The 24,536-nt window shown below is 37.1% G+C and overlaps 2 protein-coding genes across 4 annotated transcripts; both read left to right on the top strand.

Annotated features, from left to right (window-relative positions):
• Positions 1-1,012: 1,012 nt before the first annotated feature.
• On the top strand, positions 1,013-10,469 carry sgf29 (SAGA complex associated factor 29). 2 transcript variants are annotated; one of them, XM_059348982.1, is made up of 10 exons: positions 1,013-1,129; positions 2,419-2,492; positions 2,579-2,654; positions 2,749-2,821; positions 4,420-4,484; positions 4,982-5,111; positions 6,319-6,465; positions 8,170-8,205; positions 8,789-8,951; positions 9,746-10,469. In XM_059348982.1, exons 2-10 carry the CDS (start codon positions 2,427-2,429, stop codon positions 9,860-9,862), a joined length of 873 nt encoding a protein of 290 aa, XP_059204965.1. In that variant the 5' UTR covers positions 1,013-1,129; positions 2,419-2,426; the 3' UTR covers positions 9,863-10,469. The 2 variants fall into 2 exon arrangements, with proteins under 2 accessions (XP_059204965.1, XP_059204966.1); XM_059348983.1 differs by lacking the exon at positions 1,013-1,129 and adding an exon at positions 1,571-1,748.
• A 2,552-nt stretch (positions 10,470-13,021) lies between these two features.
• On the top strand, positions 13,022-22,758 carry nfatc2ip (nuclear factor of activated T cells 2 interacting protein). Of its 2 annotated transcripts, XM_059347061.1 has the most exons (9): positions 13,034-13,207; positions 14,647-14,742; positions 14,849-14,909; positions 14,988-15,108; positions 16,328-16,408; positions 19,922-20,156; positions 20,235-20,379; positions 21,399-21,502; positions 22,462-22,758. In XM_059347061.1, the coding sequence occupies exons 1-9, from the start codon at positions 13,196-13,198 to the stop codon at positions 22,621-22,623; spliced, it is 1,017 nt and encodes a 338-aa protein (XP_059203044.1). In that variant the 5' UTR covers positions 13,034-13,195; the 3' UTR covers positions 22,624-22,758. The 2 variants fall into 2 exon arrangements, with proteins under 2 accessions (XP_059203045.1, XP_059203044.1); XM_059347062.1 differs by lacking the exon at positions 21,399-21,502 and having other exon boundaries at positions 13,022-13,207.
• Positions 22,759-24,536: the final 1,778 nt, after the last annotated feature.

Genomic DNA, 24,536 nt, shown 5'->3' with positions numbered 1-24,536 from the left:
TGTATTAATGAATATGGTGTGATTTTTTGCAACAGTGTGTTTAAAAAAATCTGCTACCTGATTATTTTATAATAATTAAAATATATCAAATTATTATTATTAAAATTGTATTCATTCAATAAATAATGCTAAATTAAATAATAATTATATAAGAAATAATTCAATTATTGTAATGTTATTATTTAAATTAAAGTAACAGTTGATCCATTTTAGAATATTATTATATTATTGTACTCTAATTATTGATGATATACTGTGTTCATAACTTCGATAATGCTTAGTTTAAACATTTTATAATATTTTGTATTAATAATCAGTAAATTAACTTAAGTTATCAAAATAATGTATAACAGTAAAAAAGCACAATATTGGCCTCTCAAATAATAATAATATTTTCTCTTTTCCTACATGAAGTGCATCTTAAAGTGCTTAACAGTGTGTCATTAAAAACACAGCACAATTTTTTTTTAAACTAGAAAATTTAAAGTATATTATCTCTACCGTTGCTGAGGTATGTGACAGATCAAGCTTTCAACATGTGTGTGTTAATATGACAGAAATGGGCTGTTAGAAATGTACCATGGACAGTTTGCTTAGAAATATTGTGAAAGGGCATAAGAAATAAACTGTATTTCCTCCAGAAAGAGCCGTGTGGATGAACTGATTTCAAAATGGAAAAGAGGAGGAAGTGATCTAACATAATCAAGCAGCTGTTATTGTGTGTGTTTGTCCGTGTCTGTCGTGTGTCTGCCTGCCTGTCTGTCTGTGTCCCCCTCTATCTATCTATCTATCTATCTATCTATCTATCTATCTATCTATCTATCTATCTATCTATCTATCTATCTATCACGGCAGATGAATACGTTTAGTAAAAATGGAGGAACGTAGTGGAGTAAAAGTATAGAGTAGAACAAAATTGAAGTATTCAAATCAAAAATAAAATTAAAAACCCTCAAAAAACAATTTCTCAGGATTTAGATAGATTGTGAGAGTTGCAGCTCCGGCCGGCTGGGGGCGGGATGTGAAGCCGGTTTGGCCAAGTCCGCAATAATAACAGAAACAGAAGAAGAAACGAAGCAACTAGCTGTGTAGTTAGCAAGTCGACAATAAATAAACAGAAAATAACTCGGTGAGTAGCGCTGCACGTCCTGTCAGGAAAAAGACAAAACAAACCGTGTATAATAAGTTACCAAAGTGTAAATATATCCAGCTACTGATTTTGTTGCATGAGCACAAATTTCACAGTTTAGCAGCCGGGCTAACATTAGCGCCGAGCTAACAGGTAGCCACAAGTAACGTTACACATATTTATTTATTTTGATTGCTAAAGGTAACTTTCACACTTTAGTCAGCTTTACTAAAACAGCTTTTCGCCCTTTTAAACCCAAAATGTTATATTTGTCGCTCTAGCCGAGAAAGAGCCGTTTTTCACAAACACAAAACTTCGTTATCAATTCATCAAAACAATATCAATTCAGAGATTTGTTATTATTATGTCATTATTCAACACATAGTTGGACATAATTTAAATACAAGAAGAGTTACTTTTTAATTCGGCATTAATAAAACATTCAATTTTAATGTAATTTTAACATTTATGACACAATTTGTTCTGCTCCTACTACCTACCTCCAGTTGTTTTTGTATGAAAGCTGAACCCTGTGGCGTTTAAAATGACAGATTTATCTATGGGGTGTTGTATGTATCAACGGTGTTCTAACAGGAATCTATCTGAATTCTAAAACCTTGTAAGTGAAACATGTCAGGTAATAAAGACTGCAGAGCTGCTCGCAAATCTGTTAGTCAACACCAAACTTCATTCAGAAATCTATAAATTCAGATATTTGTTGAGAGATTTAAAAAAAAAAAGTAGTTGGACATAAGTCAAATACAAGAAGAGTTACTTTTTCATTTGGCTTTAATAACATGTTCAATTTTAATTTAATTTTAACATTTATGTCACAATTTGTTCTGCTTCTACTAACTGCTGCCAGTTGTTTTTGTATCAAAGCCAAACCCTGTGGCTTTTAAAATGACCGATTTATCAATGAGATTTTGTATGTATCAATTTTGTTCAACCAGGAATCTATTTAAATGCTAAAACCTTGTAGTTAAATTTGTCAGACAATAACAAAGACTTCCGAGCAGCTCCATTAGTTGACACCACACTCCATTCAGAAATCTGCCAATTCAGAGATAACTTGTTTAGGTGAAAGAAAAGCCTACAAGGACTTTAATCAATCATTTTTAAAAACTTTGCTTCCAATAAGTGTACATTTTAATACAATCTTAAAACTCATAACACTGCTTCTCACTGCCCCCAGTAATTTTTCTATAAAAGACTGAACTCTGACTTTTAAAATGACTTGATGGGGTTTTGAATGTATCCATATTGTTCTAACGAGACTCTTTTTGAAGGTCCAGACATGTCCGCTGACACCAAGATAGCAGAGCTGCTCACAGAGCTCCATCAGCTTATCAAACAGACTCAGGTCAGTTCATGGTGTTGCTTCATTAAAGTCATTAAACTCTTGATTAAATAACTTTTAGTCAGTAATGGTGGTTTCTGTGTTTCCAGGAGGAGAGGTCACGCAGCGAACACAACCTGCTCAACATCCAGAAAACACACGAGAGGATGCAGACAGAAAATAAAAGTCAGTTGGCATATGGTCAACTCTTTTTTTTAACTTTTTAAACTCTGTGCAAGCAAGAAAAGTTCAGCAATTCAAACATTTTGTCGTTCTGCAGCTTCTCCGTACTACCGGACCAAACTCAGGGGGCTCTACACCACGGCTAAAGCAGACGCAGAGGCTGAGTGCAGGTCAGCAGCTCACATACACATACACACATACACATCACATGCACCGAACCATCTAGGGGGGCTCCAGTACATTTAGAAGTAAGTAAGTTAATTGCATCAATCTCGTGCACTTTGAGAGCTAAATGAGAGCAAATACCTCACATAACATTTTTCACAGTCTGGAGATACCGTATTACAGAATCTTTGTTATCCTACCATGACATTTTTAATTGCTGTTAACATGCTTTCCACTAGGACATGGAGTAGCCAGCCAGCAGCCAGGGGGAAGAAATAGCTGGCTGGGGGGTCTGGGGGCATTATGTGGTCGACACTGTGCTCTTATTTTGAAAGTTGCATGTGTTTAGTGATAGGAAGTTATTCAAAACAGTTTGTCACAGTTTAGTGTGATTAAAACAAATTTAAAAGCTAATGTTAGCTCACGGCTAACGAATGACATAATGCAACAGTGAGTTCGGACCGTTTGGGCCACCGACGGCCCGGACAGATTGATAGTATTTAGTTCGGTTCGCGCGCCGAGACTCCGGAGGTGACGTATGGTTTTCGCCGTCACTAACTGTGCACAACCTCAGCAGCTGAAAGCAGCATAGCTAATTATGCACAGAGTCTCCGCTGATCATAAACATAGTGGTTGTGCATTTACGGCATGTTAACTGTGCACAGAGTGTCCAGTGCTTGTTGTAAACAAACAGAGATTTCTAAGTGAACACCTCCTGTAGCAGCACATACACACTGTACTGCTACAGAGCTAACTGTAGCTAACTGCCGCTAACGGCGGCTCTTCTGAATGAGCCAGCCAGTCGCGAAAAATAGTCGCTAAGGGGGTCTGAAAAGTCGATAAATTTAGCAACAAAGTCGCTAAGTTGGGAACACTGCTTCGCTGGCTTTTACAAATGGCGTGTGTTGTTGTCGTGTAGAGTACTACGTCACATTCCGCTTAGCGATCTGTCAATCAGTAACCACGCTTTTTTCAGGTCCCGACAAAAGCCCGCTCCGGACTGCTCGTATTCAAATTAGGGGCGTTTCGCCGAATGAGACCCGGCTCATTCCAGGTATTGCCCAGTAGTGGAAACAGCCCTATTCAGAGAGATGATTTGGGACGATACTGATACAGACAGGTGGGCACGGCAGCTTTGTAAATTCAGTTTGCGTGTCAGTGTGTGAATGCGCTGCATGTCTTGGAGGAGGACGGAGAGGCGGGTTTTGACTGACAGACGGGTGACAGACACTCTGCTGAGGCAACACAACGCAAAATAACTTTAAATTATGAATAGTGAAGATATACTTTCAATAGCTTGAAATGTGAAGCACATGAGACTATGACGGGACGCCACAGTCTAGGTAATTAATGGGAAACCCTGCACACACACAGATACACACACACAAATAAAAGAGAAATACATAAAAAAATATATATAACTGTGAATATATCAATATAAATGAATATAGGAAAACATTACATTTTTAAAATTTTATCTGAGAATTAAAGAAATGACTCGTGTTGTCAGTGGTTTGTTGTGTGTAACTCTTTTTTTTAATAACTTCAGTGATGAATATTTCACTGTGAAGTTTGTTTATTTGTTTGTATTTGTGTCTCAAAGCATCCTGCGTCACGCTCTGGATAAAATCGCAGAGATCAAGTCTTTGTTGGAGGAGCGGAGAATAGGTACCAGAAAGTATTATTATAATCATTATTATTATTATTATTATTATTATAAAATCTGCTTTTACAGCTCTACAGATTGTTTTTTGTAGTTTCTGTACCCTTTAAGTTAAAGAGCTGAATAAAGTGTGTTCTTAACGATTGTTAAATTTGCCTGCTGTGTTGTGTAAAATAAAAAATAAATACAAATCGAATGAGTTCACAACGATCTTGCATCATGAATTAAAGAGCTTGACATTTAAATAATAATCATAACTTTATATTTATGAAGTATCTATAAAAACAGCAGTTCTAAAGGTGATATATATATATATATCCACCCTGCCTTGTATGCAAATTATATATTTGCATATAAATTCCAAAAAAAATGCAAATAAACAATGGACATGATACAGATGACAGCACATTCCAGCAGGTCTATAACTGTGATTCTGCAGCCTGAAGCAGTGAGAAGATCATTGAAACATTAACCTTGTTTGTTATTTGTTGTTGTTGTGCAGCGGCGAAGATGGCAGGCGTGTACAGCGACAGCGACCCGCCCAGGAAGACGATGCGACGTGGCGTTCTGATGACACTGCTGCAGCAGTCGGCCATGACGCTGCCGCTGTGGATCGGCAAGCCGGGAGAGAGGTAGCTGCTCCTCATTATTATTATTATTATTATTATTATTATTATTAATAAACCAGGCGTCACTAACATGACAACACACAGGGAGAATCTACTACTGCTCTTATTAAGGCTGGGTTTAAAAGATTTATATTAAATTTAATTTTCTGATATCAGTTCATAAATTCCAAGATCGTTCTTTGAGCATTAATATCATTCAGTGTCATGCTTTCATGTTCATGTATAATATAAATATAATAAATATATACATTTGACATAACATGTCAAATATAGACATGTCTATATGTGTATATATATATATAGACACATGTAAAGAGGAGACTTGTGAAAACACAGAGAGCCTATTTTCATTCACATAGCATGACGTCAGAGGTCACATGAGCAATTTGAAAATTGCCAAAATAGCCTTACTTTGCAGCGTATTTTCCACAACTTCCTGACATGGTATCCTGCTTGGGCTCTATAATTTCCTTAGATCTTATAGTTTTATATGATATCATTATATTTAGTATACTCAGCCTCCGGGAAAAAAATCATTTCCCGTGGGACTTCTGAATAGTAACAGGTTAAAACCAAAACATTTCTGAATCATGCCAAGCAACGTTTTCTGCATTGTATTCTGTGTAAAAAAAAAGTTTTAATAACGGCAAATATCAGACAGTCTAAACAGAGCAAGCCGATATCAGACAAAGAATTACAAAAAACTAACATAGTCATAAAATGACCAACAAAAGACATTAAAATGACCAAAAAAAAGACAAAGAATTACGAAAAACAAAAAATACTAACAGGCATAAAAGAGCAAAAAAATATATTAAAACATAAAAATGATCAACAAAGGCGTAAAAAAGACCAGAAACCAGACATAAAATAACCAGCAAAAGACACAAAATTACTCCAAAAAAAATAAATACACAAAATTACAAAAAATGACCAAAGATAGTTAAAAAAGAGAAACAAGACATAAAATTACCAACAAAAGACAAAAAAGTAACATGGTCAAAAAATAGCAACAAGATACATTAAAAATGACCAGAAACAAGACATAAAATGAAAATAATATATAAAAAGACACAAAAAATAGTCACAAAATGGCAACAAAACATATTAACATGACAAAAAATAAAAAAAACTAACACAAAATGACCAAAAATAGTCAGAAAAGAGAAACAAGACATAAAATGAACCTCTCTGTGGCTCCGCCCCTCAGCCCGCCCCCTCTCTGCGGGGCGACGCCCGCCAGCAGCGACTACGTGGCCAAACAGGGAGACAAGGTGGCGGCCAGAGTGAAGGCTGTAGACGGAGACGAGCAGTGGATCCTCGCTGAGGTGGTCAGCTACAACCACTCCACCAACAAGTAAACAACCACACACAACCACTCCACCAACAAGTAAACAACCACACACAACCACTCCACCAACAAGTAAACAACCACACACAACCACTCCACCAACAAGTAAACAACCACACACAACCACTCCACCAACAAGTAAACAACTACACACAACCACTCTACCAACAAGTAAACAACCACACACAACCACTCCACCAACAAGTAAACAACCACATACAACCACTCTACCAACAAGTAAACAACCACTCCACCAACAAGTAAACAACTACACACAACCACTCTACCAACAAGTAAACAACCACACACAACCACTCCACCAACAAGTAAACAACCACACACAACCACTCCACCAACAAGTAAACAACCACACACAACCACTCCACCAACAAGTAAACAACCACACACAACCACTCCACCAACAAGTAAACAATCACACACAAAAACTCCACCAACAACTAAACAACCACACACAACCACTCCACCAACAAGTAAACAACCACACACAACCACTCCACCAACAAGTAAACAACTACACACAACCACTCTACCAACAAGTAAACAACCACACACAACCACTCCACCAACAAGTAAACAACCACATACAACCACTCTACCAACAAGTAAACAACCACACACAACCACTCCACCAACAAGTAAAGAACTACACACAACCACTCTACCAACAAGTAAAAAACCACACACAACCACTCCACCAACAAGTAAACAACCACACACAACCACTCTACCAACAAGTAAACAACCACTCTACCAACAAGTAAACAACCACACACAACCACTCCACCAACAAGTAAACAACCACACACAACCACTCCACCAACAAGTAAACAACCACAACAAGTAAACAACCACACACAACCACTCCACCAACAAGTAAACAACCACACACAACCACTCCACCAACAAGTAAACAACTACACACAACCACTCTACCAACAAGTAAACAACCACACACACAACCCCTCTACCAACAAGTAAATAACCACTCCACCAACAAGTAAACAACTACACACAACCACTCTACCAACAAGTAAACAACCACACACAACCACTCCACCAACAAGTAAACAACCACATACAACCACTCTACCAACAAGTAAACAACCACACACAACCACTCCACCAACAAGTAAACAACTACACACAACCACTCTACCAACAAGTAAACAACCACACACAACCACTCCACCAACAAGTAAACAACCACACACAACCACTCTACCAACAAGTAAACAACCACTCTACCAACAAGTAAACAACCACTCTACCAACAAGTAAACAACCACACACAACCACTCCACCAACAAGTAAACAACCACACACAACCACTCCACCAACAAGTAAACAACCACACACAACCACTCCACCAACAAGTAAACAATCACACACAAAAACTCCACCAACAATTAAACAACCACACACAACCACTCCACCAACAAGTAAACAACCACAACAAGTAAACAACCACACACAACCACTCCACCAACAAGTAAACAACCACACACAACCACTCCACCAACAAGTAAACAACCACACACAACCACTCTACCAACAAGTAAACAACCACACACACAACCACTCTACCAACAAGTAAACAACCACACTCACACATACACACACTGTTTCCTTCACATAAAGTGTTGATAAACTGTCAGATGTGATGACCAGAATCGTGTCGTGTGTCTGCAGGTATGAGGTGGACGACATCGATGAAGAAGGCAAAGAGTGAGTTCTTCACTTTATTTATTGTTTATCTAAATAGTGTTATCTGTTTCTGTTTTGCCTTCAGCCTGCAGTGTGTCAAACCTCCAGCAGGGGGCGCCAGTGTCCCGCCCTCTATTCTATCACAGTGTCATACATTGTTATTTTTTATTGATGATTTAAAGAATGTTAATGCCTTTTGGTACAGGGCAGTGATTTACACTTTAGTCATTTTGTGTCTTTTTTTTAAGTCATTTTACATATTTTTTTTAGTCATTTTATTTTTTTCTTTTGTCATTTTGTGTCTTTTTCGGTCATTTTGTGTCTTTTTTTTGGTCACTTTGTGTCATTTTTTAGTCATTTTGTGTCTTTTGGTCATTTCACTTTTTTTTTTGTCATTTTGTGTCTTTTTTTGGTCATTTTACATCTTTTTTTGTCATTTTTTGTCCTTTTTTGTAATTTCACATGTTTTTTGGTCATTTTAAGTCTTTTAGTAATTTTTTGGGGTTAATTTTGTGGTAATTTAGTGTTTGAGCGTTGAGATGTTTTTTATTCCATGTTTCTCTGTGTCATATTAATAACTAGTGATTGTGCCTGTGTGTTTCAGGAGACACACTCTGAGCAGGCGGCGGATCATCCCCCTGCCTCAGTGGAAGGCCAACCCAGAGACGGACCCCGAGGCTCTGTTCAGTAAGGACCAGCTGGTTCTGGCTCTCTACCCCCAGACCACCTGCTTCTACCGGGCGCTGATCCACACGCCGCCACACCGGGTGAGACTCACTGCCGCACTGAAGGCCAAAGCTTTGGTCTCTTAGCCCTCAGAACCCCTTTGGAAAGGGTGTTTTCTTTAAAAATCTAACGTTTATCATAGAAATAAACAGTAAAAGCAGGCGTTATCATCTGAGTTTGAACTCTCCGACAATCCTTGAATGCATCATTAGTTCTGTCAAAAAAAGTGACTAAAATATAACAGTTGTTGCTCCAAAAAGAACCTTCAGTCAAGTTTCTATAAATCCTGTAACCCTAATCTGAATCTGTTAAAAAAAACTGCAATATATAAATATGTTGTACATACAGGCAGTATCTTTTTTTTTTGTGTGTGTCTTTTTTTTTGTTATTTTACGTCTTCTTTTGGTCACTTTTTGTCTTTTTTTAAAAAAAAACTTGTTTTGCTAATTTTGTGTCCATTTTAGTAATTTTATGTATTTTTTTGCAATTTTACTTCTTTTTTTTTGTCATTTTAAGTCTTGTTTAGTCATTGTGTATCTTTTTTTTGTCAGTTTGTATCTTTTTTCAGTTATTTTGTTTTTTTAGTCATTTTACGTTTTTTAATGTTATGTCTTCTTTTGGTTCATTTTGTGCGCTTTGTGGTAATTTTTTTTTTTTTTTTTTACAACATTTAATTACAGTATTAAAAAGTAATTTATCAGAGAAATTCAGCTACAGTCAGTTGGAATCTCGTCCATCATCAACTGTCACATCTGAAATCTAATCCTCTGAGTTCTCTGCTTGTGTGTGTGTTTGTTGCTACTGATCATTAACACTCTGCGTGTGTTTGCTGCAGCCTCAGGACGACTACTCGGTTCTGTTCGAGGACACATCGTACGCTGACGGTTACTCGCCGCCGCTCAACGTGGCTCAGCGCTACGTGGTCGCCTGCAAAGAGAACAAGAAGAAGTGACGGAGGTCTGGAGGACCGCATGGAGCCTGTTTGGGAGTGCTACATTTCTCATTTTTGTAAGAAAGAAAGAAAACTGCCACTCGGCTCTCAAGTTCTGGTTCACTGGAGGATCGTGGAGACACAGAAACACCCAACAGACTTTTTATTTCTTAACGTCTTCATTCATTGGTAAAGGATCACCTAGTTGAAACATGAGCTGCGTCCCCAATCAACACTGCATCCTGATACTGATTCTGAGCTGGTAAAATAAAGAATTAAAACTCTTCTATTGAGAAGCTGCTCACAACAAAAACTAAACATGTTTCTGTCTCAAACAGTCGAGACATTACAGTTAAAAATATTGGTTTTTTTTTTCATGTTCTGTACAATTTTTGGCCTCTTTGTCTCCCATAATTTTCAGACGAGTGGAAAGAAAACATCCAAAATCCACATTGAGATATTTATTTTTCTACATTTTGTCTGTTTGCTCCTTTAGATTTATGCTAAATTTACCAGAAATTCCCGTGAGATAAAACCTCATTTTTCATATTCAAGCAACATTTCAGAAAACTTGTAATACAGAAAACTAATTGTCTTGATTTGAGTAATAAATGAGAAGTTTAATGATCATATCTGTTATTTTAATATCACATTTTCATTCTTTGCCCACCACTTGTGATGTTTAACTTCTCGCTGTAAAGATCAGAGTGTGTGTAGTTTGTTTGTAGTGATGAATTGGGATGCAGGAGCGACATCTAGTGGCCAGTTCAGGAAGTTTCAGAGCCGATCTGAGAGGAAAACTGTATATTTTTACATGTCAACTGTTGATGATTAATGTGAGAAAAACTTAAAGACAAAATGGTTTCAGGCTTCACAGCTCCGTCTCTTTTTCTTCAGACACACAACACATTCAGAGGTCCAGATTCAGCACTAAGATCACATAAACAATTATAAAATCCCCATAAAAAAAAGTCTCCAATAAATATGGATTCATGAAATAAAATAATAATAATAAAAGAACCCTTAAAATACATACAAAGTAGAATCAATGTAGAATCATACAATAAAATACTTTGAAATAAATACGTTATTATGAAAGAAAATTCCCCTGAGATATAAAATAAAATGTGTGTGAATAATAAAATTGAACTCCCCTGAAAAATCTAAATACTCTAAATTAAATGGATGTGGTATGCAATAAAGGGTAAAATAAAAGTCCCCAATAAATCCAGTAAACATGGATTGATGTAATAAGATTATTAAAAAATAAAAGAACCCTTGAAATACATAAATATAGAATTGTAAAATATATCTTGAAATAAATCAGTTATTACAGAACATTCCCCTGAAATATAAACAGGCCTTAAAAACTGTTTGGAATAATAAAATTAAACTCCCCTGAAAAAATACTCTAAATTAAGTAAATGTGGTATGAAATAAATAACATAAATACAGTAGATTTATGAAATAAAGACCCTGAATAAATAAATATATCATTGTAAAATAAAATTCCCCAATAAATCCAATAAATATGGACCAGTGTAATAAAATTATTTAAAAAAAACCTTAAAATACATACAAAGTAGAATAATAAAATAAAATACCTTGAAATAAAAATAAGTCAGTTATTATGAAATAAAAGTCCCTTGAAATGAATAACAGTCCTAAAAAATGTTTTATATGGAATATTTTAATTAAACTCCCTTAAAATAACAAAATAATCTAAATTAAATAAATGTGGTATGAAATAAATAAATATATAATTATGAAATAAAATTGTGAAATTATGGTGTAAACCTCGCCCAAAGAAAAGTGGAATTATTAAATAAAAAGTCCTCCCTCAAAAAATAAATAAATATGAAATTATTTCAATAAATGTCATTAAAAAAATAAATTGCGAGATTATAATGTAAAGCACCTATAAAATACATTTTAAAACAAGCAGTACTGAACGGGCCCTCACAGTACATGTGTGTCGGGGCATGCTGCCGTCGGGGTGTGTGCGTTACAGGGGCCAGTCTATACCACCCCTATGAATTTCATTGCCTTAAGTGTTATAGTGTGGCCACGGTACCAAATATGAAATTAGACTGCCACCTAGGGGCCGATCAATAAAACCTTAAAGGGTTATCCTCAGGAGGGCATTGACAATAATTGTACCAAGTTTTGTATAATAATGCAGAAACTATCCCTTTAATCCTCATACAGTGTCTGAAGTAGTACACTTAGCTTTAGTTACTTTTCAGGTCAAGATTGAAAATGAAAAACATGATACATTTAAAATGATTACCCATTTTTAGAAATTAAACCACTTAAAGTTTATTAGGTAGTAAAAATGAGCAGAGTGGAGTCATTTCACATTGTGGTATTAGTACTTTTACTGAAGTAAAGGATCTGAACACTTCTTTGGCTTTCCCCACTTCTGAAAAGTAGCGGGAAAGCCGCGCATGCGCAGAAGCGCAGAAAAAAATAATAAAATTAATTAAAAATTAAAAATTAAAAAACAAAAAAATAAAAGAAAATAAAGAAGAATAAATAAATGTTAAAAAAAAAAAAAAAAGTACTAATACCACACTGTGAAATGACTCCACTCCGCTCATTTTAACTACCTAATAAACTTTGAAGTGGTTTAATGTATAAAAATGGGTAATCATTTTAAATGTATCATGTTTTTCATTTTAAATCTTGACCTATAAAGTAACTAAAGCTGTCAGCTCAATGTAGAGGAATAAAAAGTACAATGTATGTCTCAAAATGTAGAATTTATTTCAGTCCTGTATTTATTTTTATTTTGTTGTATTTATTTTATTATTTTTCTATTCTTTGTGTTATTTTGTTTTGTTTTGTTTTGTTTTGTTTTGTTTTATTTTGATTTGTTTTATTTGGTTTTGTTGTGTTTTGTTTTGTTGTATTGTATTTTGCTTTGTTGTGTTTTGTTTTGTTGTATTTATTTTAGAATTTATTTCAGTTATGTATTCATTTTTATTTTGTTGTATTTATTGTATTATTTTCTATTCTTTGTTTTATTTGATTTTGTTGTATTTTGTTTTTTTCATTTTGTTTTATTTTGATGTGTTGTATTTTGTTTTGTTTGGTTTGTTGTATTTATTTTAGAATTAATTTCAGTCATGTATTTATTTTTATTTTGTTGTATTTATTTTATTATTTTTCTATTCTTTGTTTTGTTTTATCTTGTTGTGTTGTATTTTGTCTTGTCTTGTCTTGTCTTGTCTTGTTTTGTTTTAAACGTGAGAGTCGCTCCTTCGTTCCCGTAGTGTATAATTCTCTTAGTACCTGAACGCACCACTCGCCTGTGTACCACAGCCCGTAAAGGCAGCAGCGCGGCAGAGCATCATGGCTGACTCGGTGAGTGACTGAAACATCTGCGGCTCCTTATCGGATAAAAACTCACCTTCTCTGTCAACTTAGTAGAAAACAACCATAATCATGTATCTGTAACTAAAACCTCCACCGGTTAGAGGTGACCCGTGGAGGCGGGGAGCCTTAGAAACAGATTAAAGAGCCTTTAAAGTGAAACTTTAGCTTCGGTTAGCTAACGACAGTTTGACTTCAAATCAAAGTTCTTCAAAATAAAAGCCTTAATAACCGCAGGAGGGTTATTAAAGTGTTTACTCCTGTTTTCAGCTTCTAATAAAACCAGACACTAAATATAAAGAGAGAAATGTTAGTAAACTAGCAGCTTAGCAACGTAAACAGATGTGAACAATATGATTTGTAAGTCTGTGGTTTAAGAAGCGCCAAAAAAAAAACACACCCGATTTAAGAGAAGAAGAAGAAGAAGATTACTTTATTAATCCCACAATGGGGAAATTCAACCTCTGCATTTAACCCATCCTTTTTTACACACAACTGAACACACCATGGAAGGAGCAGTGGGCAGCACATTACTGCCCGAGAATTCACTGAAAGTACCGTTAAATGTAGCTGTTAGTGACACTTATCTTCCTATATATAATACAGAAATCGTGCATTAATAATAAAACTCTACATTCATAATGGTAATCATGTCAGTTATTTTATTTTATTTTTTTGTCGTTTTCTGTCTTTTTTTCTCATTTTTCATCTTCTATTGTTCATTTTACGTCTTTTTTAGTCACTTTGTCTTTTTTTAAACTATTTTTTCAGTAGTATTGTATCTTTTTTTGGTCATGTTACTGCTTTTTTTTAAAAGTAATTTTGTGTCTATTTTGGTCATTTTATATAAATTAAATTTTATGTCTTAAAATAAAAGTCCCCTGAAATAACATTATTAAATAAATGTAAGAAATAAAAGACCCCTAAATTAAATTCATTACAATTATGAAACAAAGACCCTGAATAAAATAATAAACAAATTCCACACTCAAACAAAAAGTAAAAGTATTCTCAGGAAAATGTACTTTTCTTTTTTTCTTTCTTTTTTCTGTCTTTTTTTCCAACTGTTGGAAATTGTCTTTTATTTTATGATCATTTGTTTTTGTTCTGGGTTTTTTTTTTATTGCTTTAAAGAAAAACAATTCCATCATGTTTATTGATTTGTGTACATTGATTACTAATTGTTAATTTAAAAAAAAAATTCTCCTTATTATCGGCCTGTAAGTCATCTGTGCAGCACCTGTATGAATGGTGATAAAAAAAATCAATTTTGATGAATTGAGTTTAATTTTTTTAACTTTTTTTTTTTTTCATATTTAATGACTAGAAAAAAGGGGAATTTAATCATGAGACATCAATAAAGTTAAGTTATTGTTTTTGTGAGTGTTAAATGAAGCTGGTGATAAGAGGACCTGTGACGTATCCTGCAGGTGTCAGACAGCGAGCGACAGGTGAAGCCTCCTCCCAAACGCAGACGCATCCTCGACCCGTCGGCGATCGTCTCCGTGCCCGTTTACTCCAACAAGGTGAGCTGACTCCAGATCAGCATGGGAGCTCTCTGTTTCTCTGTGAGGATTCATTTCCTAAAAAGACAAAGTGACCTGGTGAATCGCTGAATGTTTCTGTCTTCAGGTCAGCAGCAGCCTGCAAATGAAGCCGACGGCAGCTCTGTTCACCGAGAGGGAAAACTCCGGTAAGATAACTGTGAGAGGGAAACTGAGCAGCAGCAAGTGTGTTTTCTGCTCTCTTGATGGTTTGTGTGTCTGAACAGACGACGGTGCAGACGACAGTTTGTGGTCCCAGTTTTCATCCCGAGGACCAGCGGCAGCTGTCGTCGCCCTCAGTGACTCCGAGAACGACGAAGCAGAAGAAACAGAGAATAAATCAGAACCGTAAGTCACGACGATGCGTCCACGATGTGATTTAGGACAAATTAGAAGAAAAGATTATTTTTGTTTCTCAATTAAAGAGTAATTTAACCCTCTGAACCCCAACGAGATGTTTCAGGACGTTTGTTTTAGCTCTTTCTACATTCTCCTCTCTGTGTCCTCGTGTTTCACTGCGACATATAACATCTATATAATCTATAAGTCCTGCAGCTCTGTGGAAGCACAATCAGAACAACTCAAACATGTCTTTGTGCAGAATAACACAGTTAGAATGACAGAAATCATAAAAAAAGTAGATTTTTTTCTGATAATTAAAAATAGGAATTTATATATAAACACTACTTCAAGTGTCACAAATGTTGTAAAAAAACAACAAAAAAACCCACTAAATTACCACAAAAAAAACACACAAAATGCCAAAAGAATCGCAAAAAAGATACATTATTACCAAAAAAAAGACACATGATAACAAAAAAGGAACAGAAAAACACCACAAAATGACCATAACCATTTTTCTCCACATATTGAAGTATTGTCATGTTTCCAGCCTCTCCTGTCCCCTCCTCTCAGCTCTGTGTAAACAGATTTTCAGTGAATATTCATCACGTGACCGTTGGTCTCAGCAGAATCAATCATGTCTTCACAGTGTCTCTGAGGAGCAGAATGAAATGTTTTTAACAGGATCTGGTTAGTGCAAACGCTTTATTTTAAATGACACATGGAGAATAAAGAGATTCAAATGTCAACATTAAACACAAGTTTTGGTCACCTTTTATCTCAGATGATCCATTCAAGGACTGTGGGAAAGTTCAAACTCTACTGATAATGTCTGTGACAACACATTTTTTTCTTTATTTTAGTGGTTTTGGATTTATATTTGAACTGGTAGAGATGGCTGTCATTTGGTGATGCTGATATGGGTTTCAGTGGATTTTATTCATCGGACGTCTGGATCTGAAGTTATCAGACAAACGAGCTGAGCGTTCGTCAGCAGCAGCTCCAGGGCATACTGTGTTCACATCAGAAAAACATGAAACTGTTTTTCTAGTTTAATCAGCAGGTCAGGTTGTTTTGGAGAATCTGAAAGAATCCTGACCAAAGACGCCACAACTCCCTCAATCTCCCGCTGCGTCACCAAACTCTGTCTTTTGTTCTTGTTTTCATTGAGAGACAAATAATGTGTGTTTGACATCAACATGTTTTCTCATCTTTTTTTTTTCAGAGCAGCCATCCGCTGCCCGTCTCCTCCTCCTCCAGAGAGTCCGGTCCAGAAGCAGTCCAGACAGGTCCAGCGGAAGATCAGGTGAGTCTGGATCCTCTGAACGATATCATACTGCAACCGATTAGTTATCAGCAAATAACAGCACATTTATGGGGTATTTAATCCGATAAACCTTAAAGCTGCTGTTGCAATCTGCCATAAAACACGAAGAAGAAGGAGAAGACTCGGCCACCTGCCAACTGGATTATCTATAACGTTAACGATCCATTAATCGATTATTCGCTGCATGCATACATGGGCAAAATAAAAGATATATACAGTACAATGCAAAAACCTGTTTTGATAATGGACGCTTTTATTTTGAAAGGACAAAAAGAGACGTAATCCTGTCGATGGTAAAACTAACTCAGTGAGATTAAACTGTAAAGATAAGAGGCATGTGGTTAGTTTTCACAGTAATCTTCATCTTTAAATGTGTTTTGTCTAAAAATAAGTTTTGGATAAAATTAAACTCAGTAATTCATGCTAGCAAGGTTTGATACAGTAAGATAGTTTTGCTCAGATTAATACTCTTGTATTTCTGTGTGTTTTATAATTGTTATTGCAACTTTCAGTCTGTAAACTGTAGCTTTATCCAACTTAATTCTCAGCTCATTGGCTTGTTGACGTACGGCCACAGAACTGAACGATCGGCATGTTTCAGTTCAGTGATACTGATACACAGTCAGAGATAAAATTAACATTAAAAATTACACAGATCGATTAAAAATTACAAGTGATCGACCCAATTCTTAATTACCATTAATGGATCATCGATTAATTCTTCCCATCCCTAGTCGGGGGGAAGATTTGCAGATTATGGGGCGAGGATTCCATGGGGAGGGAAACTTCTGTGAGTTTTATCACATCCTGAAAAATCACAGTCACAGCAAAGATGTTTTTAATAAATACAAAGTGGCACCAAAAGAAAAGATGCAATCAGTTTGCTGGAGACGGCCTAAAGGCTGAAGCCATCAAAGTCAGAATCACAGGATTTGTGGTGCTTGAGGACCAGATGTTTTCTGTGGTACAAGAACATCTGGAGCCCGAAGCATAGTTGTGAAGTTTGATGATAAATGCATGAGCTTGTGAAAAGTCAGAACTTTTGTTTGTTCTGTTGACACCATTTTCGATACCACAAGGATAAAAACAAAGACCCCAAAATTTTTTTTTTTTGTAACTTATTTTTTATTCATTTTTTCCTTTCAACAATTACAGTGTCAGGGCACATCATACATACATGGTCATACAGTCATTCTTATATCAATGTCCTTATTGTTCAGTGACAATGGTGGTGTCCTCTTCTCATCTTCTGTAATCAGTCCATTTTTCACATTTATCCTCAAATTGTGACTCTTGTAGTCTCAATTTATGAGTGATTTTCTCCATTACAAGAATCTCTTCTACAGTGCACATCCATTGCTCCTCGGTCGGAGGATCTACCTTGTACCACATTCTGGTAATTGATTTTTTACTGGCTGACAGCAGTACTTTAACAAGATACTCGTCCTCTTTTTGTATTATATCATGTGTTAAATTCCCCAAATAGAGTATCTTACATGTTTTTGGTATCTCATATCCTATTATTTTTTGTAACCCCCTCCATATTTTATCCCAATATCCTTCTAACTTTTGGCAGGACCAGAATATGTGTGCGTGGTCCGCATCTATGTGGCCGCATGCTCTCCAACATGGCTGCTGAATAGATACCATCCCTTTCCTAATCTTTGGAGTTATAAAAATTCGGGCCACATTCTTCCAGTTGAATTCTCTCCAGATCCTCGAGCTAGTGGACGTGCACTGCAGTTTACAAATATTGAACCACTCTTCCTCTGTTATTTGTTCTTTTAATTCCTTTTCCCATTTTTCTTTGATATAAAGGGAGGAAGACTTTCTACATGACATCAAGACCCCAAAATTTAACAGAAATATTTTTATTAACAAGAAAAATGCAACATGTAAAAATGAACAGAATCACAGGTTAAATATTTATAATAAAAAACAGTTGTGCAAAAAGAAACTGCAACTATGATAACAAGCTTCAGATACTCAATACTTTTGAAAACGAGTATCGTATCCGGATACAACGTTTTAGTATCAATACTTTTTTGAGTATCAATACTTTTGACAACCCTAATTGTGGCCCTGTTAAGGTGGAGACGATCTGGACAGAAAACTCAAAAGTGTAGTTGCGTTCTCACTTTTTATGCCACGTTTAGTCGAGCATCTTCAGAAATCTGCGTGCAAACAGTGATGCAAAAGTCTGTGAAATTGGATGTAGTAAGCAACCAGGTGGCTCGGTGCTACTGAAGCACCGACACACAACACCACCAAGAGCTTCTCTTCTCTTCTCTCCTACTTCTGCTCCTGGTTCTCTTTTGGTCTTGTCCAAAGCCTGTTTTGCCTCTGCCGAATTGGTGCATCAAAAAATTGCCCTAGGTAATCAATGTGCCCTCTCTGTTCTGTTCTATTATCTGTGATAATTCTACTTACATACTAAAATGACTCCTGATAGTTCTCAGAGCTGCAGGGCAACTTGAATGTCTGACTGATGGAAACAGTCCGACATGTTTGTTGTTGTTTGCCTGAACGTCACATGGATGTTACGTAAATGTGACGAGAGCCAGCGTTTTTAAGATTTCCACTGGAGAGGATGGTTTAATTTTTTGCCGTTTTTAAGCCCCAAAAACGCTGTCGCTGTCTAAACGAAAGACACATCTGATAAAATATTTGATGTTTTCACCTGAGAGCATTGTCGTGGAAACGGGCCGTACATCACAACATCTCAGCCTTTCTTACCCTGAAGAGTCCACACACATCCAGTCAGGAACTCCTTTATAAAATACAAACGTGCAACGAATCAGTTTCTTATCTGTTATTGACCACGAGTCAGCCTGAAACGATCCATCTCTGAGGGCGCTTAAAAACTGTTTTAAACAAACTCTGCTGGTTAAATCCTTGTTCCGGTTCGTTTGGTCCCTTGTGAGTGTTTCAGTCGTACTCTGGTTTGGTCCCAGACCTCCAGTGAGAGGCTCTCTAGTGCAGTTCCATTCACTGTGAACATCCTCCGACCAGAATCTGACCCAAATAAAGGAAATGAACCAAAACGCTAATTTGTCATTACAGAATTATCCACATATTGCTCAAAATAACTGAATATTTCCTTGGTGCTAGCAGCAGATGGTGGTAGGAGCATCAAGGCTCTCCTTCTGATTCTACAGCTGTCTGATCGCAGCACATCATCTGTGAAATAATGGATCAACACATTGTTGACGCCCCGGAGCCTCAGAGAATCAAACTGTTTGGTTTGCGATCGGTTCCATGTTGCTTTGTTTACTTTTTTCACCGCCAACTCTCCAACCAATGAGAAATAGTGTGAGTAGATTTCAGCCCTCCACCTCTGTACCGCCCCTCTGCTAATCTTTTTGAAGCAACTAGACTAAATACAAAACCACCAAATAGACAAACAACAGACTGGGGCTGTGAAGGCGTCCTGGTATAACTAATGAAGCTCAATTCATGGAAGTCTGAGTTCTCTGTGTTTGTCGTCCTCAGTGAGATTGACAGAAAGCTGCGGGCCGTGAACTCGCTGCTGTCTCCAGAGCCTCAGGACAGGCGGTCCAGACGCCGGCGAGGCCGCCAGTCTCCAGAAGAGCGAGACAACCAGGACGACGTCATCATCCTGACCCCTAACTCTGGACTGCAGGACTCTCCGTACAGCTCGCCGCTCCGGGAGATCCCCCTCAAGATTCGCTGCCGAACTGACGTCCACAAGATCCCGGTTCTGTCCGTATGTACGCCGCGCCGCCGCCACGTTGAGAAGTTGCACACGATGACGTCACATTGATTGGGTTTGTTTGTTTTCTAGGCGACGCCGTTAAGCGAAGTGGTGGCCCAGCTGTCCGTCATCCTCGCCGTGCCTCCGCCTCGCCTCCTGCTGCTGAGGGAGGAGGTGGAGCTTCCAACGGACTCCACCGTCGGCGAGCTCGGCCTCGGCATCGCTGACATCATCGGTGGGTCACACGACTTACAGAAAAATTATCCTCACGGGTAGAAAACTAATGTTGAAGTCATCAGTAGGTTCATTTGAGCTCCAAGGTTCACTTTGCTTCCAGGTTTGACAGGATGTTTTCTTTATAAATCTGCAAAAATCCATAAACACATTAAAAATTATCGTCAGAGTTTGAACTTTCCGACGGTACTTGAACAGATCATCAGTTACAACGTTTCCGTTATAAAACGTGACCAAAACAAAGGTAAAATATTACTGTTGTTGCTCCAGAAAGAACCCTTAGTCAAGTTTCTATGAACCCTGTAACCCTCCTCTGAATCTTTTCTTTTAGGAAGTAATATGTTTTAAAAAGCAGAATCAGGATAAAATCCAAATGATAGTCCCTACTGGTTACATACAAAGTTAAAAACCAGCAAGACAAAAAAATGTGAGAGGCTGTTTACACAGAGTAGAGAGGAGAGGACAGGAGAGGCTGTTTACACAGAGTAGAGAGGAGAGGACAGGAGAGGCTGGAAACATGACACTACTTTAATACGTACAATATGTGGATAAAACTGGTTTTACAACATTCAGGACACTTGTGGACACTTGGAAAAGTGTTTCTATAGAAATTACATTTTATTACAATTTACAGAACATCATTTATCAGAGAAATTCAACATTTATTCACACACAGATGCAGTATTTTCATTTCTCCACCAGAGGGCAGCAGATCATTCCTTTGTTTCTGTGTATAAACTTAAACATGTTTCTTTCAGCACAGTCTCACCTCTATGACCTGATCATTATTGATCACTTTGACTCGCTGGATCAACGTTTTAAACACAAAAGAAACAAAATTATGTCTTTTTTTACTCTTAGTGAAGAATCATAAACGTTGGTTCCAAATCTAACATCTCAGAGGTGAAATGAGGAGAACATCAAGTTAAAAACACGCTGCTGAAGGTTTGACAGCATCATGTGACCTGATGGGAGCCTCCAGAGGGTTAAAACTCTTTGTTTGTTGTGTTTGTTGTGCAGAGTGTGTGGTGATGGCAGTGGAGGATAAAAGAGAAGCGGACAGCATCACCGTCAGGCTGCAGAGCAAAGACAGAGCGTCTTCACAGGAGTTCTCCCTGCACAGAGTTCGTAGCTCTTCTTCCTTTTCTTTTCTTTTCTTTCTTTTTATTAGGAAAGTCATACAAAGTCCACGAGTTGAAAATACAATTCAGTACATAGAATTTTAATCAGGCAATATATATAATAATATACAGTAAATACATTTTGATAAAATCACCAATCCAACAGATGTACTAAGCCATACGGAGCTTTTCTTTCATCAGTTGCTTTCCCTTTTTATTTTTATTTTACTTTAATGTTAATCAAACGACGAACAGCTGAACAAAAGATGTCACACTGACTGTGATATGAGTAGATCTTCTTAAAAAACAACAATGGTCTCTTCAGCAGTTTACTTAGTTTCATGCTAACGAAAGCAAATCTGGTCTCCTTGGTTTAATGTTCTGGACCCATTTTGACCACAATACGGTGGCCCTGAGAGCTCACAGCGCTGCAACTTAATAAAACACATGCAAATACACAAAACACAAGCAAACTGAGAAAACATATTCATCAATTTCACAACAAAAGCGCAGCATTTAGAAAACACGCTGCAAAGACCACACAACTCAACACAATAAGAAAAACCGCTGCAAATAGATACACAACACAACAGAAGTGTTTCCAGAGGACACTTAAAAGTGAAGCACATGTCTGGACACGCTTGTGATGTTATCACATTATTTATATATAGTTTTTAAATCAGAGTCATGTAAAACCATGTATGTTATATTATTATATGTAGGTCTTTCCAATATTCATTTGAAAAAAGTTTTAGCAGCAATTTTTATCTGTCTGTCTGTCTGCCTGTCTGTCTGTCTGTCTGTCTGTCTCTCACCTGTCTCTCTCACCTCTCTGTCTGTCTTTCTGTCTTACACCTCTCTGTCTCTCACCTGTCTGTCTGTCTCTCACCGCTCTGTCTGTCTCTCACCTGTCTGTCTGTCTGTCTGTCTCTCACCTGTCTGTCTGTCTGTCTGTGTGTCAGGATGCTCCGCTGGGCTCCGTCTTCTCCCGTTTCCTGTCCAACATGTCCCCCGGTGCTCAGAAGACGGTGGTCTTCCACTTCGACGGCTGCAGAGTGTCCCACAGCGAGACGCCGGCGCAGCTGGAGCTGGAGGACGGAGACATCATCGAGGTCTGGCTCTAGAGCCGGGAGACGGAGACACGTGGACCGCTCTTCTGGTGGTCCAATCTCTTTATTTGTAAACTGTAAAAAATTAAACCAGGATGGGATTATATTTGTTTAGATGCTAATAAAAAAGTATTAAAAACTCTGAAGTCATATTCAATCTGGTTGGAGAAGAACTGTTCACACACTTGTCAAAATTAAAATACTGTATAATAATAATCGTGCTGGATTAAAAGTTTAGTGGCTTTATGTTGCGCACATATTTAGTCTACAAATGTTTTTCTGCCATTTTTATGTTTATTCACCTGTCAGCAACATAAAAATAACAGCTACGATTTTAAACTACAGTCATGGAAAAAATTATGAGACCATTGTTTTCTTCAGTTTCTTGTTCATTTTAATGCCTGGTACAACTAAAGGTACATTTGTTTGTACAAATATAATAACAAAAATAGCTGATAAGAGTTTGATGTAAGCTGATATCTAGACATTTTCCATGGTTTTCTTGATAATTATTTTGGTTCATCATTATATATAGAGAGAGAGAGAGAGATTTTAATGAATATGAATTTGATCAGTAAATTGATTCAGGCCACAGGCATAAAAATGTAGAATAACATTATTTTTTAGACATTTTCAGACCCTCGGACCGGATTCAAACACATTAACATTTATTTTACCTTTAGTTCAATGGCGTAGCCACGGGTGTGCCAGCTGCCTCTGCGGGTGGCACCGGCAAACCCTGGTACATGGTATGGTTGAAAGAGCTGATAAATATAAATATTCAATTAAACACATAATTAAATAGGACATAAATCTATATGAATTCATTTATATATTTTCCTTTCCTTTATTCTTCCTTATATCTATTTTGTTTACTGTAAAATAGTCAACTTTTCATGTCAGAAAAACAGAAACCCTTTTTCAGCTTTGTGAGGGGGCATTTTGTGGGGTCTATTCTTCTTTTTATTGTTGTTGTTTTTTTTTCAACACAAACCACTGCACACACTAGAGCAGCTGGAGCCAAAAGCTGCTTCTCCTCCATTTAGTCAGTTTTTACTTAGAGCATGATGAGGGGAAAAAATGCATGTAGCATTATCGATTTATTTGAGAGCACGTCACAAGTGAATGTTTAGACCTGCTGTGAACTAACTGTTGACTATTACTGAAGAGAATGTGTGGATATGTGGTTGTTGTGTTAATAATGTTGTATTCCAGAGACACATTCTTTTGAATGTTTGTGGAGGTGTAATACTCTGTTGAAAATAGATTTGGCACACCCAGTATTGCTGGTGCACACCCAATGTCTTTTTTCTGGCTACGCCAGTGCTTTAGTTGAACTTTTATTTCATGGCAGTGTGGACGCACATTTCTGCTCTCAGGTGTTCTGATTGGCTGCAATTGGAAAGACACAAGTGTTTAGTAAATAAGGCTTTTATTATCTGACTGGTGCTTTTTTCTGTAACGATACAGTCAGTAAAAGTGACGGTTGTTATTTTGCTTGCTCTCTCTCCTCCCCCTGCTCCTATCAGATGTATTTTACTTTCACTTCCTGCTCTGCTCTGTTTTGACGCAGTTGTTTTTCCTTCGTGTTAAACTTTTGGTAAGTGACTCTTTTCTCTGTTAAACTCTCAGCTTATCTCAGGTCTGTTTGTTTGTGTTCCAGTGTTAATAATAATAATAAGGGAGGCTGATGCCAGTGATCCAGGCTGTTCTGAGGGTCAACATGTTGCGTGTTCTGGCCCATCAGCTCCTTGTTGACAGACACTAATGTGCAGACAGTGTTGCCATATTTAACCACTTTGTCTCTATGGCCCCGTTTACACTAGGACGCCTTTCGTTTAGACGGTGATGGCGTTTTTGGGGCTTAAAAACGCAAAAATCTGAAACCACCTTCCAAAGTGGAAAAGTTAAATACGCTCCGCCGTAGC

This window comes from Centropristis striata, chromosome 13, assembly GCF_030273125.1.
Source record: "Centropristis striata isolate RG_2023a ecotype Rhode Island chromosome 13, C.striata_1.0, whole genome shotgun sequence".
Lineage (NCBI taxonomy): Eukaryota > Metazoa > Chordata > Actinopteri > Perciformes > Serranidae > Centropristis > Centropristis striata.
The sequence above is the reverse complement of the archived record's forward strand: the minus strand, read 5'-3'. Positions and strand labels throughout refer to the sequence as shown.